The following is a 13,783-nucleotide window of genomic DNA, read 5'->3' as shown; positions in this document are numbered from 1 at the left end:
GTTATATTCGTGATGTTGTTTATTGTATTGCTCTCGTTTTCTTCTGCTTGTTTTCTTTTTTCTTTCGCAACAGGTGATCCAAGTGATTGATATATGCATTTTTGGGGGGGGGTTGGGGTTTTTTGGCTGCTTATTTAGTTGGTTTTTGGTGTTTTTTTGCCCTTTATCCCCATCCCTCTTCTCCACTGTTCCCCCCCCCCTCTTCCTTTCTCCCTTTTCTTTTCCTCATTCAAGTCTGTCCCGTATCTAGCAAGTGAAAATAAAATAAATAAATAAATAAATAAAATAAACAATAAAAGATGAATCAAATAGACCATTACAACAAGGTTGGGATGGTCAATTTGGTAAAGTAAATCCGTTGGGCATCTTTCCTTGCCTTTAGACAATAATTCTGATGGCAAAAGAACCGAATGGGACAGGCAGAAAAAAAAAGAAAAAAAAGAACACATTTTGGCTAAAAAGGCCTTTTAACCCCCCCAAAAGAGTTGACCGGCAGAATGTCTGGCAAAGAAGAAGAGCACACTGCCACCTGGTTTAGTGCAGCAGTGGCAGGTGTGGTGCAGAGACATAGGGAAACATAGGGCAGGGACTCCACCTTAAAAAATTATTTTGTTCGTGGAAGAATCATTCTTGAAATCACACACACGGTCTGTTGGCACTCCGGCAAAGGCTTAAAGTAATAATAATAAGTGGGAGCATGTGCATGAAAACGTATTAATCAATGCATTGAAAAAGTGGGCTGTCAGCTAAGGGCAGAAAACGATGGCATCAGGCTGGATGTGACTCAGCAGGCCGAGTCACATGCCGCAGGGCGCAGTCGGTGTTCAAGGTTTGGGTCTGACTCACCTTCCAGTGTCACCACATCCTCCCAGTAACATCACAGAAACGAACACACACGATGCTTTGCAAAAGTTTAAGGCGCTCTGAGTTAAGTGTGAACCTCTTCTGTGGAAGCTGTCTCAGTGTCTCCTCATGAAATCTCACATTGACCTCACTGTGTTAGGACCCAAACTCTAAGAGTGGGACACCGTAGGTCACAGGGCTTCTTGTTCTTCTTGTCATGCTGCAGGGTGAAATGGGAGCAACCGGATGCTTCCATGAAGGTTGTCAAAGCATCTTAACTGCCTAACTTGAGTGACAAGCGATCAAAGAATGCTTGGGAGTGGTAGGGACACCTCAACACACGTGTGTGACACAGTGTGCGATTCTGTAGGGATGTTTAGAGCCGTTAAACACCCACGTTTGCAAGGAAGGTTACAGGTGTGTTTAATAACTGAGGTATTGTTTTTTCCAATGCGAATGAGTCCAATTAGGTGACACATGCGGTTTGCTCCTTATAAAATCAAAGAAAAGCTTTGTGGAAGCTGCTGTGTTGAATGGTGCGAATCTATTGATCTCATTTTTTACATATAGATTGTAATTAAATCACTTATAGACAGATTTATAAGAGATGGCACACAGAAGGATTTCCAAGGACCAACCTGTTGACCCTGATTCAACACCAGAACCAACACATGAGCTTGTTAGATGAGCATTCCTGGAAGAAATAGTTACAGTAACACTAAAGTCTTAACACACACACACACAAACCACAAAAAGGTACAAGTTCCTCAAGATGAATGGCCTCTTCGACGGCCTTTTCTTGCCTGCAGCTGAAGCGTTTTTATCACATTGTTTAACGTAAAGCAATTCTATAATAGATTTCTTTATTATCCATATTTTGCATTTTATGAACTGTTTTTTGGACAAATATACACAAAATGAACAACAAAATAAACATTTTTGTAGCCCTGCAAAAGTATCTCATGCTTTCTTTTTGCACCAGTGTGTACTGTAGGTCTGAAACATGTGTAAGAATAATGGTGACCGTGTAGGGTTACATTTATTTGCTCCAGCCACCTTAGGCACTGTAACAACGGAGCAATTTATATTCCCTGTCTGGTTGGCGAGTGGTTATTGGAGGTTGATGGACATGCCTCGGTTACACAGGTCTAGAGACCAGTCAGCGACTTTCCTGGCAACCACCAGTCACTAGGGAAGAACATGTATTCCCCAATCAATTGGAGAAGGCTTCGTTGGGATTGCTTTGGTGTCTAGCAGATTGCCACGGTTGTATTTGGTTGTAGTGACTTTACTGCAAATATTCACCAGCTGTAAAACATGCAACGCAAACTGGAAACAGGGATCATTAACCTTTAAAGTAAAAGCTGCACCTTTTCAAACATGTTGGCAGCAGCGCTGTGGCACAACTTTTTTCCTGTTTCTAGTTTGCGTCACACTTTTTCACCTTTCATTACCACTCTGCAAGCCGTTAGTAGACAACTTTGCGTCTTTCATGCAAACTATGACAATCTGCTAGCAACCACAGCAATCGCAGGGAGGTTTAAATGTGTCTCACCTTCTTTTAAGACTTGCTGTACACTGACGGAAGTAATGTTATTTTAGGTTTTTACTATCATATGAAAATACATATACGTAAAGGTATCTGTTGCTTTAACAAACTATGATTTAGACAAACTACAATTCTATGATTGTACATTTGGTAAAATATTTATTTGATCCCCAGCTGAATTTTTAAGTTTGCTCACTTACAAAGAAATCAACAGTCTCTACATTTTCTGATAGTTTCATATTTGTGGGGAGAGAAAGAATATCAACCAAAAATAAAATAAAGAAAACACTCATTGTATAAACGTTAAGAATTCATTTGCATGTCACTGAGTGAAATTAATACTTGATCCTCAAATAACCTTTTTGGTTGGGGGTGGTAAGACGTTTCTTATAGTTGGTCAAGTTCGCACACATTTTTTTTACTTGGCTGCCACTTGACAACTTGAAGTTTCATCTCGCTCCACAGATGCAGATGCTGTTTCAGATTGAGGTCTGAAGACCAAAACCTTAATGTTATTTTTCTTTAGACACTCTTGTTGCCTTGGCAGTATGTTTTGGGTTTTGTCATGGTATCCATCTTCAGTGTTGAGGGAGTTTACTTGGAGTGATACGCAGCACTTCTGTTCTTCCAAACATGCCAGGTCAAGTTGCTGTCAGAGAGTTTGATTTTGCTTTCATCTCACCACAGTACTTTCTCCCAACCTTCTTTCAGTCATATATATGTTTATTGGCAAACATAAGTCAGGCCTGTACATGTGCTGTCTTGAGCAGGGGATCCTTGGGAGCTTGCAAGATTTCCGTCCACTATGGCCCAGTATGTTACCAGTGGTGCTCTCGGTGACTATGGTCCCAACTGCCTTCAGATCATTAACAGGCTCCTCCTGTGCAGTTTTGAAAGGTTTGGGATCATCCACCACCTTTCTCATGGTCATTCTTATCTCATGAAAAAGATCTTGGATGAAGTTCGATTGAGAGTGCAATTGATGGTCATTTTAGATTCATTCCATTTCCAAATAATCACACCAATCTTCTTGCTGATGGTCTTGTATTCTAGCCTTGAGTAGTTGTACAGTTTTATCCCTGATGTCCTTTGAAACTTTTTGGTCTTGCCGGTGGTGGTGGAGAGGTGGAATGGAAGAAACCGATTCTGTGGACAGATGTACTTTATGATTGATTGATTGATTGATTGATTCTTCCTGGGTGAGGTGTTCCAGCATGGCCACGGGGAGGAAGGCACAGCACGTCGTGGGCTCCTCGCTGGAGAATTTATCTCTTGAGCTGGCCCGAAACCTTGGTGTTGGATGGATGGATGGATGGATGGATGAAGATTGTAATCGTTGTACCTCACGGGCAGACAGCCCCTCTGTGGGAGGCAAAATTCTGTCTGGGTTATAAGAGATCAAATACTTATTTCACTCATTCATATGAAAATCAGTTTATCAGTTTAACTTTTGTGTAATGTTTTTTTTTCTTAATTTTTGGCTAAAATTGTGTCTCCCTCCATTAAAATTAAACAACAAATAAACAATAAATATAAGATACTGTAATTATTTTTCTATAAGTGAGCAAACTTACAAATTCAGCAGGGGTTCAAATAATTATTTCCTACACTGTGATTCATAACCTGTTCTGAATTTCCCATTAGTTAGATCCCTGATTATTAGGCCTATAGGTCTACTTAAGACTGAAAACAAAAGACTAAAGGCTAAAACCTAGCCTTGTTTTCTTTATCAGCACATCTAAACTTTCTGGTACTAGCAGATTTACATCTCAAACCCACTTTAGATTATTCTCACTTTAAATTACCAGTTTTGTGAGTAATACTATAATACTAGGTCATACAAATTTTAATCAGCTCTAACTGACAGAGTTTACTTCCCTTTGTTCCCTGCAGTCTTCAGTTATAAAACTGGAATTGCAAAATGGGCTGTTACCATTATCATTGTCATTATTATCATCTTTCACATTGTGCCTGGCTAAAAGAAAGGATCAAATTGGATGAACCCCTGCCCGGGCATTTCCTGCTCTCAGTTTATATAAAACAGGGCAATAAACACAAACACAAATTATGTTGGAAACCCACTCTGTCTAAGGAATGTCACACTCTTTGGGGATTGGTCAATCGCTGGAATGTTGCTCATCTGGCCCATCGAAACATACACACACTCATACACGTACAATTACCTCACCCACTTGTCATAATTCAGACACACCCAGCACTCTCACCCATACCTGTACGACTGACGTTCCAAACGACTGTTTTGGGGTGAGGATGGGATAAACAAACCCAAATAAATATATGTAATAGTTTTAATGAAAACTCTGATATTGCATTGCAACCCAGGATTTCCTTTATAGTGCAGATTTTCCTCAGATTCCTCTCAATCCCAGGTGTTATCAGTGTTCCCCTTATAATTCATTTTCCCATGCTTCAAAACTGAAACATTTCACCATGTTCTAACTTTACATTTTCTATATTTTCAGCCTGTTTCATTAAAATTTCCTTGACCTACTTGTAGCATTTAGAATATGTGCTTCATTAGTCTACAGCGATGAAAGGTCAGCGGGGTCGACCCTGTCGAAATGGGTTTCTGTGTTGGGAAACAAGCTGTAAATCTCACACCACAGACATGTAAAGTGCACTCAGGCATGTCACTGAACCCCCAGGTGTACTCTGCAACCCAGTGACGAACATAAAAATGTGGTTAAACTGCTCTAAGGTGCTTCGGGGAAAAAAATCAAATCTTTAAGAACATCTTGTAAGCTGAAATGAAGCCAACATGAAAAAAACAAGAAAAAGAAAAAGAGGCAGTTCTCAGGTTTTCACCCGCATTACACAAAAGGCCCGCAGGGGGAGAAAAAAGTACTACATTTGCTGTGAGTCACTGAAGTGAGGGCACTTTTTTTATTTCTTTTTATTGGCAAACCCAACACCCCATCATTCATCCCCTTATGTTGCCTGCTAAAAACAACAAGCAGCTGAGCTGGAGGGTTTGAGTTTTTCTTTAATCTTTTCAGGTTTTTATATTAAAAAAAACAACAAAATTCCATTTTTATCTAAAGAGTAACACTTGTAACACTACACGTGTGTGAAGAGTTGGAAGATAATATCAAAGCAGATCATATTTACATACAGTTGTAGCCTTGTATTTAATGTATTTATTTGAGACTGGTGTATTTGTTTTTAACTTTTAATTTAAAGAATATTTTTTGTTGTTTGAAATACCTGAATCTACTCAAATTAGTAAGCCAACAAATCTGAAATTTAATACACTCCATCTTAGATCATTTAAATTTATATGACATTTATCTGAGGAAAGCTATCTTAGGCTTCACATTTTCTGTCTTTGCATACAGTATTTTAGGTTTTACTCTCTTCAGTATCAAGCATACCAGCTCCACAAGGCCTTACTGGGACAAAGTCTTCCTTAACACCAAGTGTATCATATTTGTGAAGTTATATGTAGATGATGTGTGTAAATTTGTCAGGAAATTCAGGCTTTACAGGGTTAATATGTTTCTGCAAACGACCACAATCACACTGACATCACTACAAAACGTTCACCGAGCTCCGAGGCCTCCAGCCCAAGTGCATGGATAAAAGGAGGGTCTGAGGTGACTTAACTTCTACCACTCAATACCATTAAACATATTTGCAACAGTAACTAGACTGTATCCTCTTTGTTCCAGTGTCTCCCAGTCTCAAGCTTCATTTATACGCTATATGATCTACTGTGACGTCACTATCAGTTTATCCCACAGCTTTTCAGTCGGGTTGAGGTCTGGGCTGACCGGGTAATTGCAACTTCTTGACACTTTTTTGTTTTTCAGCCATTCTGTTGTAGATTTGCTGCTGCGCTTGGGATCACTGACCTGTGGCATGTACCAGTTTCAGCCAACCTGTAGCTGTTGGACAGAAGGTCCCATATTTGACTCTAGAGTAAGTTGGCATACGGAGGAGTTTATGGTCGACTCAATGAGTGCAAGGTGCCCAGGTCCTGTAATCTTTAACCTCCACCACCGTGCCTCATAGTTTGTCATGTTCTTTTTAGAAAGCAGATGCTTTCTTCTGGGAACTCTTCCAAACAAGTCATACTTGTTCCGTTTTTTCAGTCTTTCTAAATGTACTGTCATGAACATTTTTAACATGTCTGATAAGTAGCTCTAGGGCTTTTTCTCTGAGCAATGCAGTCTGAAATTTTGGGGAACTTGCTGGGTTGCTTTCTCCTGTGAAGATTGCGATATCATGTTCCCATACACCTGAATCCTTCAAATCAACCAAATCTTATTAGGCCTACTGACTGGTCCTTTCAAAAGACTCCTAGAAATGTTCCTTACTACAGCCTCAGGCCTGGTCAGAATCAGAATCAGAATCAGAATCAGAAAGGGTTTTATTGCCAAATGTTGAGCGGGTTTACAACATTAGGAAATTGCTGCGGTGCTTCAGTGCAAACATACTGTTATAAATTAAGCTTAAATAGACATGAAAATAAAAATGAGAATAAGAATTAGAATTAGAATTAGATTTCTTTATGGTCACAATCCTCCTGGATGCAGAGTGAGTACCAAGGGGAGGTCACTGGTGTAAGACCGTTTCGTTTGAGTCTGTATGTTAAAATATCCTTGGACAAGAGCCTGGAATTGCCTTCTATACACCCATCAGTGTGAATGAATGATAAAAGGCACATGAGATAAAAAGCTGAATTAAAACGTTAGTCCAGCATAAGAACCCTGCCTCTTGCCCTATGAGAGCGAAGGGGCTCCAGCCACCCCTATGAGTCTTTTTGGCTGTCAGATAATAACCGATTCAGTGTTATTGATTGATGAAATAAAGTCTGTTAAACGTCTTAAGGTTTCTTTTGATCCTCATCTTCAACTTTTCTGTGTTTTTTAGTATTCTCTAAATTCTTGTAATATGTGTCACTTAGAGTTTGTTGATGGCCAACAGATCAAATTCCAGGACAAAAACCACAGCTCAGTCTGCCTTGCAGGGAAACAGGTTATTCTTACTAAAGTAACACACACACACACACACACACCCTCAATAATCTCACAGAAACAAAGAACATTTCAAAGATGACGACCGGTTCAGCCTTTGAAAGCTACAATCAAAACCATGGAGTGACTCATCACCACAGCATGTTCGTGGTTGAAATGGTGGAGGTGGAGCTTTGGGTGTGTTGGGAGAGGTTCACCTACAGGTAGAGGGACAGGTGGAGATCTTAACCAGAATCTGTCTGGACTCTGCATCAGCAACAAGCTCATCTCTGCATTTTGACCGCAACAACCCAGCCAAGGTAAGTCTGCCAGACGTTTGTGTGTTATAGGAAGAGAACAACGAACTGTGTTCAGGCTGACGGAGTGGAGAATCGGGTTTGGTTATTTTAATGGGAAGGATTCAAAGAATTGAAAACTGAAGACATAAAAGGACACGACAAGAATAAGAAAGTCAGGTTTGGGATTTTCTGACAAGTGAATTTAAAGTGAGTTATATCGCACAAAAGAGACCAATTGGAAATCAAATAACACATGATTAAAATTCTAACATTGCATAAATCACACAAGGGAACAGAAATACACAGGAGCCAATATTGATTTTTATTTATGCGCATGTTTCTGCTAATCTGCCAACGTTTTCTTGACTTTTATGTTGTTACTTTAAAGCTATAAAGGTGTGTTACACTGCACCTTTACAAAAAAGGGTTCACTCTAAACGCTTTAATTCAGGATTTACCATGAACATTACTGTCTGACTGACTTACATTCTGGACCTGCAGGGATATTAAGTTAGACTATAACTTAGCGCATTTGACAGAGACGGGGCCTGGTGTAGGATTCAAATCATCTTCATGGGTAAAATTTCAGGTGTTACGTTTTAGATTTCTTGACATAATTCAGCTGGGTCTTGAAAAACCATCATAAGTAACTGATCCAGAGTGAGAGTGAGGACGGTCTTTGCAGCCGTTGCTATGGCTGACATGTAAACAATGTAAAAGATTGCATTTTGAATGCAGTGAAAGGACATGCATGTGCACATAGTGAAAAAGTTCCTTCATGTAGTTGTAAATAAATATATACATTTGTTCTGTATCCAAGTATTTCATTTTCAAATTGCTTTTAGGGGATTTCTGTGATTGTTTTGGCTGATTATCAAAGGTGAACTGAAAATCAAGGTCAGAGAATGTGATGATTGTTTAATCAGGGAATTTCCAGATTTAAACTGCCCACTGATTCATCAGCTGAATACTGAAATGCATCATGGAAAAAAATGAAAAACAAAGTTCCCTCCCTCTCTCGCACAGAGACACAGGTTTGACCAGCACCAGAGTCTTGGTGAAGCCACGCCTGCAGCAGGGTGTTAACTCATTTGTAACAAAAAGTTCTACTCTGCATCTCATTCAGTTTCACTGAACTCATCATAAGCCCAAGACTGCACTGCATATTTACCTAAAACCTACCTGCTTAATTTCCACGAATTTCCTTTTCCCCCCAAAAGCATACGTACATCCCATGCTAAATGGTCCTTATGTGAAGGGAAAAAACTCTGGGAAGCTTCTGGGAAGAACTTTATCCAATTAATGTCCCACCGGCTATTCCGAGCACAGAGATCCAGCAAGAGAAAAAGCAGCACATTAGATAACGTTACTGCTCCTTGTTAACCGTCATCAAACATATTGTATTTCTGCAAAAAAAACGCACAATAAAAATCCTGCTCTCTCACGACCAAATTCAGAGGGTGTTGTAACAGTTTTGGCTGGCACACCCAGAGGGAAGCATGCAGCTCAGTCGCATTCCTGCGCCATCATATGGGCGTATACAAGTTCTCAATGTCTATGTGTGACACAACGATAAAGCGGTCAATCAGCTTCTGTGAATCCGGTGACAGGTTCTGAATCGGACTTACCTAGGCTGGTGTAGCAGGTGGAGACATTAAGCAAGACCCAATAATGTAAATAATACATTTTAGGGTGACGTGTCTTGGTTAAGGTTAGGCTAGTGTGCTGCAAATATAGTGAGGGAAACAAGACTGTTTGTGTAAGAGAAAGAGAAAACCATTCAGAGAATGAATGGTTGGTCAAGGTAGCGCCCAGTTATTGTGCATGTCTGTGTGGAAAGAGAGAAACGAGAAAAGTGAGACAAAAGGAAATGAGCTGAACGCAGAGAGGAACGCGCAAGTATACTTTAAGCACTGTGATCCTCCATCAAACCAGTCACATGACTTCTGACTGTCAAAGGGCCTTTCTCACACTGCTGGAGCTTCAGAAGCACAGTGAGGATGTAATAGAGTGAATAAATGAATGTGTTCAGTTTGGGAATGACTCTGTAGAGTGGATTAAATTTTACAGGCAAACATCCAAATCTATAAAATACGTCTGACAGCTGTATATGGACACATTTAAATTACAGCATGCTCTTCCAGAGGGAGAGGGTCCAGATAACACCGGAAACAAACAGACATTTTTTATACTGCGAGCCATGCGGCATCACATTTGTGCCTTCTATCATAAGAATACAGATTATGTTTAAATGATGTAACATCAAAAGATTTTTCACATCCTATCTCTGAGCTTTAGATTGATATAGTAGTAACTGTGGAACGACTGATTGGACAGTGATGCTTTTTGGCAGATATTTCAGCTCTGATTTTGACTTTTACTCAATCTATGTTCACATTCTCTTAGCTTATCTTATCATTTATCTCCACTTCCTCTGGCTCGTCTTATCATCACAGCCGACACTGGTCACTGGTCGGAGACACCAGGAGCACTTTTTGGATACCAGCAGTGTGTATCGGAGATGATTATGTAGCATGTGCTCTACACGCTCATGAAATATATAAATAATCACAATAAGGTTGTGTTACACCTGGCACACAGCATCCATGTAACTCATACAATCTAATACTTTAAATATCAGAGCCAGCGTTGGATTTCTTTACCTTTTGGCATGTACCTTGGGGGATGGCACCTGCTTCACACGTGGAAGCGTTTTGTTATAATATAATTAGAAAGACTTCACTCAAAGTTTGTTAATCTCAACATCTGTTTTTAAAGTATTAAAGTCTGAATTTCAGTATCATCTCAGAGTATACAATCAAATTATCCAAGCAGCAGATTCCACTGTTATTTATTTCCTACTGCTACTACATATATAAGATTGTCACATATGATACATATACTTTTATCAAGTACATATAGAAAGCTGTGCACACGAAATGCCTTACGAGTAACATTTCAGCCGTACAAACAAATGAAACATTAATTAATTCAACAAATATCTTTGGGTTTATGTTGCATTTAAGTCAGTAATGTAATTTCTCTGGCAGCCTGATATTATACATGAAATGGGGAAACAAAGCACTAATGCAATTCCAAGGATTTCCTTTTAGAAGGAGGTCAGAAAGAAGTTTCTGTGAGCAGCCACACCTGAAACAGTCCAACTGGCACTCAGACGCTCCTAGGCGTTTCCCAAAAGCTGCTCACATGAAAGGTCCCTACAATGAAGGGCTAGATATGTGTCAGACAGGAATGAGAGACATTTTCATGGTGACCGAACCGGCAATGTTTCAGTTCAATCGCCAAGGCTTTGGTTCCCTCTGGTGGCACAAAGCAGCATTGCATTTGTCTTGAGCATTGGAAAGAAAAAGGGAAAGCAGAATCACAGGAGAGATCTCAGGTATTTGGCCCTGACCGCACCCTTCATTACAGTCCTTTTTGTTTCTTTGCAGCAAAATGAGTGCAGACGGAAAAAAGGAACCCCCTCCCTACATCATACCGGGTAAGCCCACAGCTCACACATGCTCAGTCAATATTCATGATCATTATCGTCATCTCCTCACCAGCTTGATTCTTTCCCTTTTCCTCTTCATATGGTCCAGTAGAAAGTCAAGGTGATGGCGTGAGAGTTTACCACCCCCACACTCCTTTCACCCCACCCTCCATGCAGACACAGCAATCTGTCACGCCAGGTATTCTTCTCACACCTGAGTCTCACACTTTTTAGAAGATTTAAGGTAAACATATTGTTGTTCATTTTTTTTGCGTGTTTCCTGTCCTCTCTCAGTGTACACCGGCGGAGGGGGAGGCGCAGGTCAAGGTTTGGACTCTGGAGAAGGCAAAAAAAAGTTTGTAAGCTACGACATGGGACTGGGGACTGAGCCCGGCATGACGACCTGCGCTTCCTGCCAGCAACAGGTTATGACCAATGTCACCTACAAGGCAGGAACGTACGCCTGGCTCATGTGTTTACTCTTCATTTGCTGTGGGTGAGTGGTTTTAATCAGTTAGCTCCTTTTTAGCGCCCCAAGGCTTTTGAACACAGATCTTCTTTGTTCAACTCTGTTACTTGATTTTTATCAATTTTATCTTTTGTAAATACACTGCATACAGCACACTTCAAAGGATGAAGTGGAAACGTTCTTTCTTTTCATGTCTGTATATGAATGTAAAAATGTAATAAAGAATGATCTCATCTGGTGTATGATAGCACGACTCTAACCTTCTGTGTGTGTGTGTGTGTGTGTTGCAGGTTAGTCCTTTGCTGCTGCCTGATTCCGTTCTTCATGAAGAGATTCAAGGATGCTTACCACACCTGCCCACGCTGCAACAGAGTGCTGCACGTTGAGAAGAGGAAATGCTGTAAATGATGAGCACCAGGGCTGATATGGCCCCGTAGAAATAAGAAATAGCCTCCTGTTACCTTTGTCTGTGTCTTATGGTCAACCGGTAAAAAAAAAGGCATTTTCTCAAACTGGCAGAGAAAGGTGACAGGGGTAAATGCAGCTTGTTTCTATGGATGACAAAGCCAAACATGAATGACTTCTATCAGATTATTAGGAAACAGACTGGGAGTGATTGTGTTGTCCGAGCTTCTGTTTGTTTTTGTTTTTTTGCTCTGGCAAGTTACAGAACACCCCATGCACTTTGAAACTGTTATCATTCTACTCAGAAAATTTTGGATGCGTAATGTTAAAATGAAGGTTTGTACATAGAATATATTGCATGTTTTATGCATAACGGGATTGCACAATTTCTGAATAAATCACAGCGGCAGTAAATTACACATTGAACGATAAAAGGGTGCAGAAATAAATATATTTGCTCATCTCCAGTTTCATGAGTCATTGCTCAGTAAACTGATACACAAAGCATACTGGGTTAATGTCATATTTGCATATGTGTCACTCAGGCAAGGCAAAAACAAGCTTACAGTTTGTTACAGTGGAGTGCTGTAAATACAGTTAAGCCTTTTGTTCAGACTATTTGAATGTATTCATTCATTATATTGCAAATTACAATGCAAAAGTAAACCCCCCCCCCCCCCACCCCTGGAGGATGAGCATGCTCTATTGCTCTATTATTTACTACTATTAGCTCTATGATAACATTATTTCTCTAATAAAAACAGACATTACAGAACTCTGCTGTGTTTGTGTTGGTTCTTCTTCTGTCTAGAAATGTCACATCTACATTGATGGAGTACTCAAAAAAAGTAATGCATTTACTCATTGCCCATCTTGAACATAATGCAGTATGATACTGCCAGAGAAAGTCATTTGTTACTGTGCTTGTTTTATTACTTTTGCATTACTTCGTAACATGCCCTGAAATGCACTGTCACGCAGTTAACAGTTAACAATGAAAACATTAGTCCCACACACTTACATGAATCCCTTTCCTGTTTAGGACAGACATACAATCTTTTCTTTTTAGTGTTGACACAGAGCAGCTGAAAACCAGACCAAAGACACTTCAAAGCAATCGACACAGTCATTCTACTGTATAAACGCAGTAGAAACGGCTTTGTTACCTGTTAAAACTAGGATGTGGTTGCTGGGGTGGAGCAGAACTGTAGTTACCAATAAGTAAGTACAGATAAAATAAAGAAATTAACTGTTTTGCAACTTATAACTGCGTGATTTTACCTACTCTTGTGTTCTACATTATAGTCAATCCTTTTAAAAAATTCTATTATGATTTATTTTCTACCATGTCTCCTGCTCTCTTGGTCAGATCTCTCTAAAAAAGGACACGCTTTACCTGAACCAATAAACAATGTATAAAGTCAGAAAAACGGATTGCAGCTTCAACCTTGTAACAGGAATCTTCTTTCTGTTTCAAAAATGACTTGATATCACTCATGACTTGGAATGGGTATCATTTAAGTTTTATCCGATACCAGTACCAAACCGGTACTTTTGAAACGGTGCCGGTGCTTGAACCGGTGCTGCTTACGATGGTGTTTGCTAGTTCACCTTACATGCATTAATTTAATCACGTGGTTAGCCTACTCAACGTAAATTAAACACGAACAACATTAAGCGACTCACCCAGAGAAGAATGGCTGCTGCTGCCATCATCATCCGTCATCATTTCTGCTACACTGACTCTCC

At 39.9% G+C, this 13,783-nt stretch overlaps 1 protein-coding gene across 2 annotated transcripts; it reads left to right on the top strand.

The window, feature by feature from the left end:
- The first annotated feature begins 7,557 nt into the window (after window positions 1–7,557).
- si:ch211-157c3.4 (uncharacterized protein LOC561592 homolog) lies at window positions 7,558–12,809 on the top strand. Of its 2 annotated transcripts, none has more exons than XM_040006157.1 (5): window positions 7,558–7,688; window positions 11,120–11,169; window positions 11,270–11,359; window positions 11,455–11,656; window positions 11,920–12,809. In XM_040006157.1, exons 2-5 carry the CDS (start codon window positions 11,124–11,126, stop codon window positions 12,035–12,037), a joined length of 456 nt encoding a protein of 151 aa, XP_039862091.1. In that variant the 5' UTR covers window positions 7,558–7,688; window positions 11,120–11,123; the 3' UTR covers window positions 12,038–12,809. The 2 variants fall into 2 exon arrangements, with proteins under 2 accessions (XP_039862091.1, XP_039862092.1); XM_040006158.1 differs by having other exon boundaries at window positions 7,559–7,688; window positions 11,273–11,359.
- The last annotated feature ends 974 nt before the right edge of the window (window positions 12,810–13,783 follow it).

This window comes from Simochromis diagramma, unplaced genomic scaffold, assembly GCF_900408965.1.
Source record: "Simochromis diagramma unplaced genomic scaffold, fSimDia1.1 OVJJ01000510.1, whole genome shotgun sequence".
NCBI lineage: Eukaryota > Metazoa > Chordata > Actinopteri > Cichliformes > Cichlidae > Simochromis > Simochromis diagramma.
The sequence above is the reverse complement of the archived record's forward strand: the minus strand, read 5'-3'. Positions and strand labels throughout refer to the sequence as shown.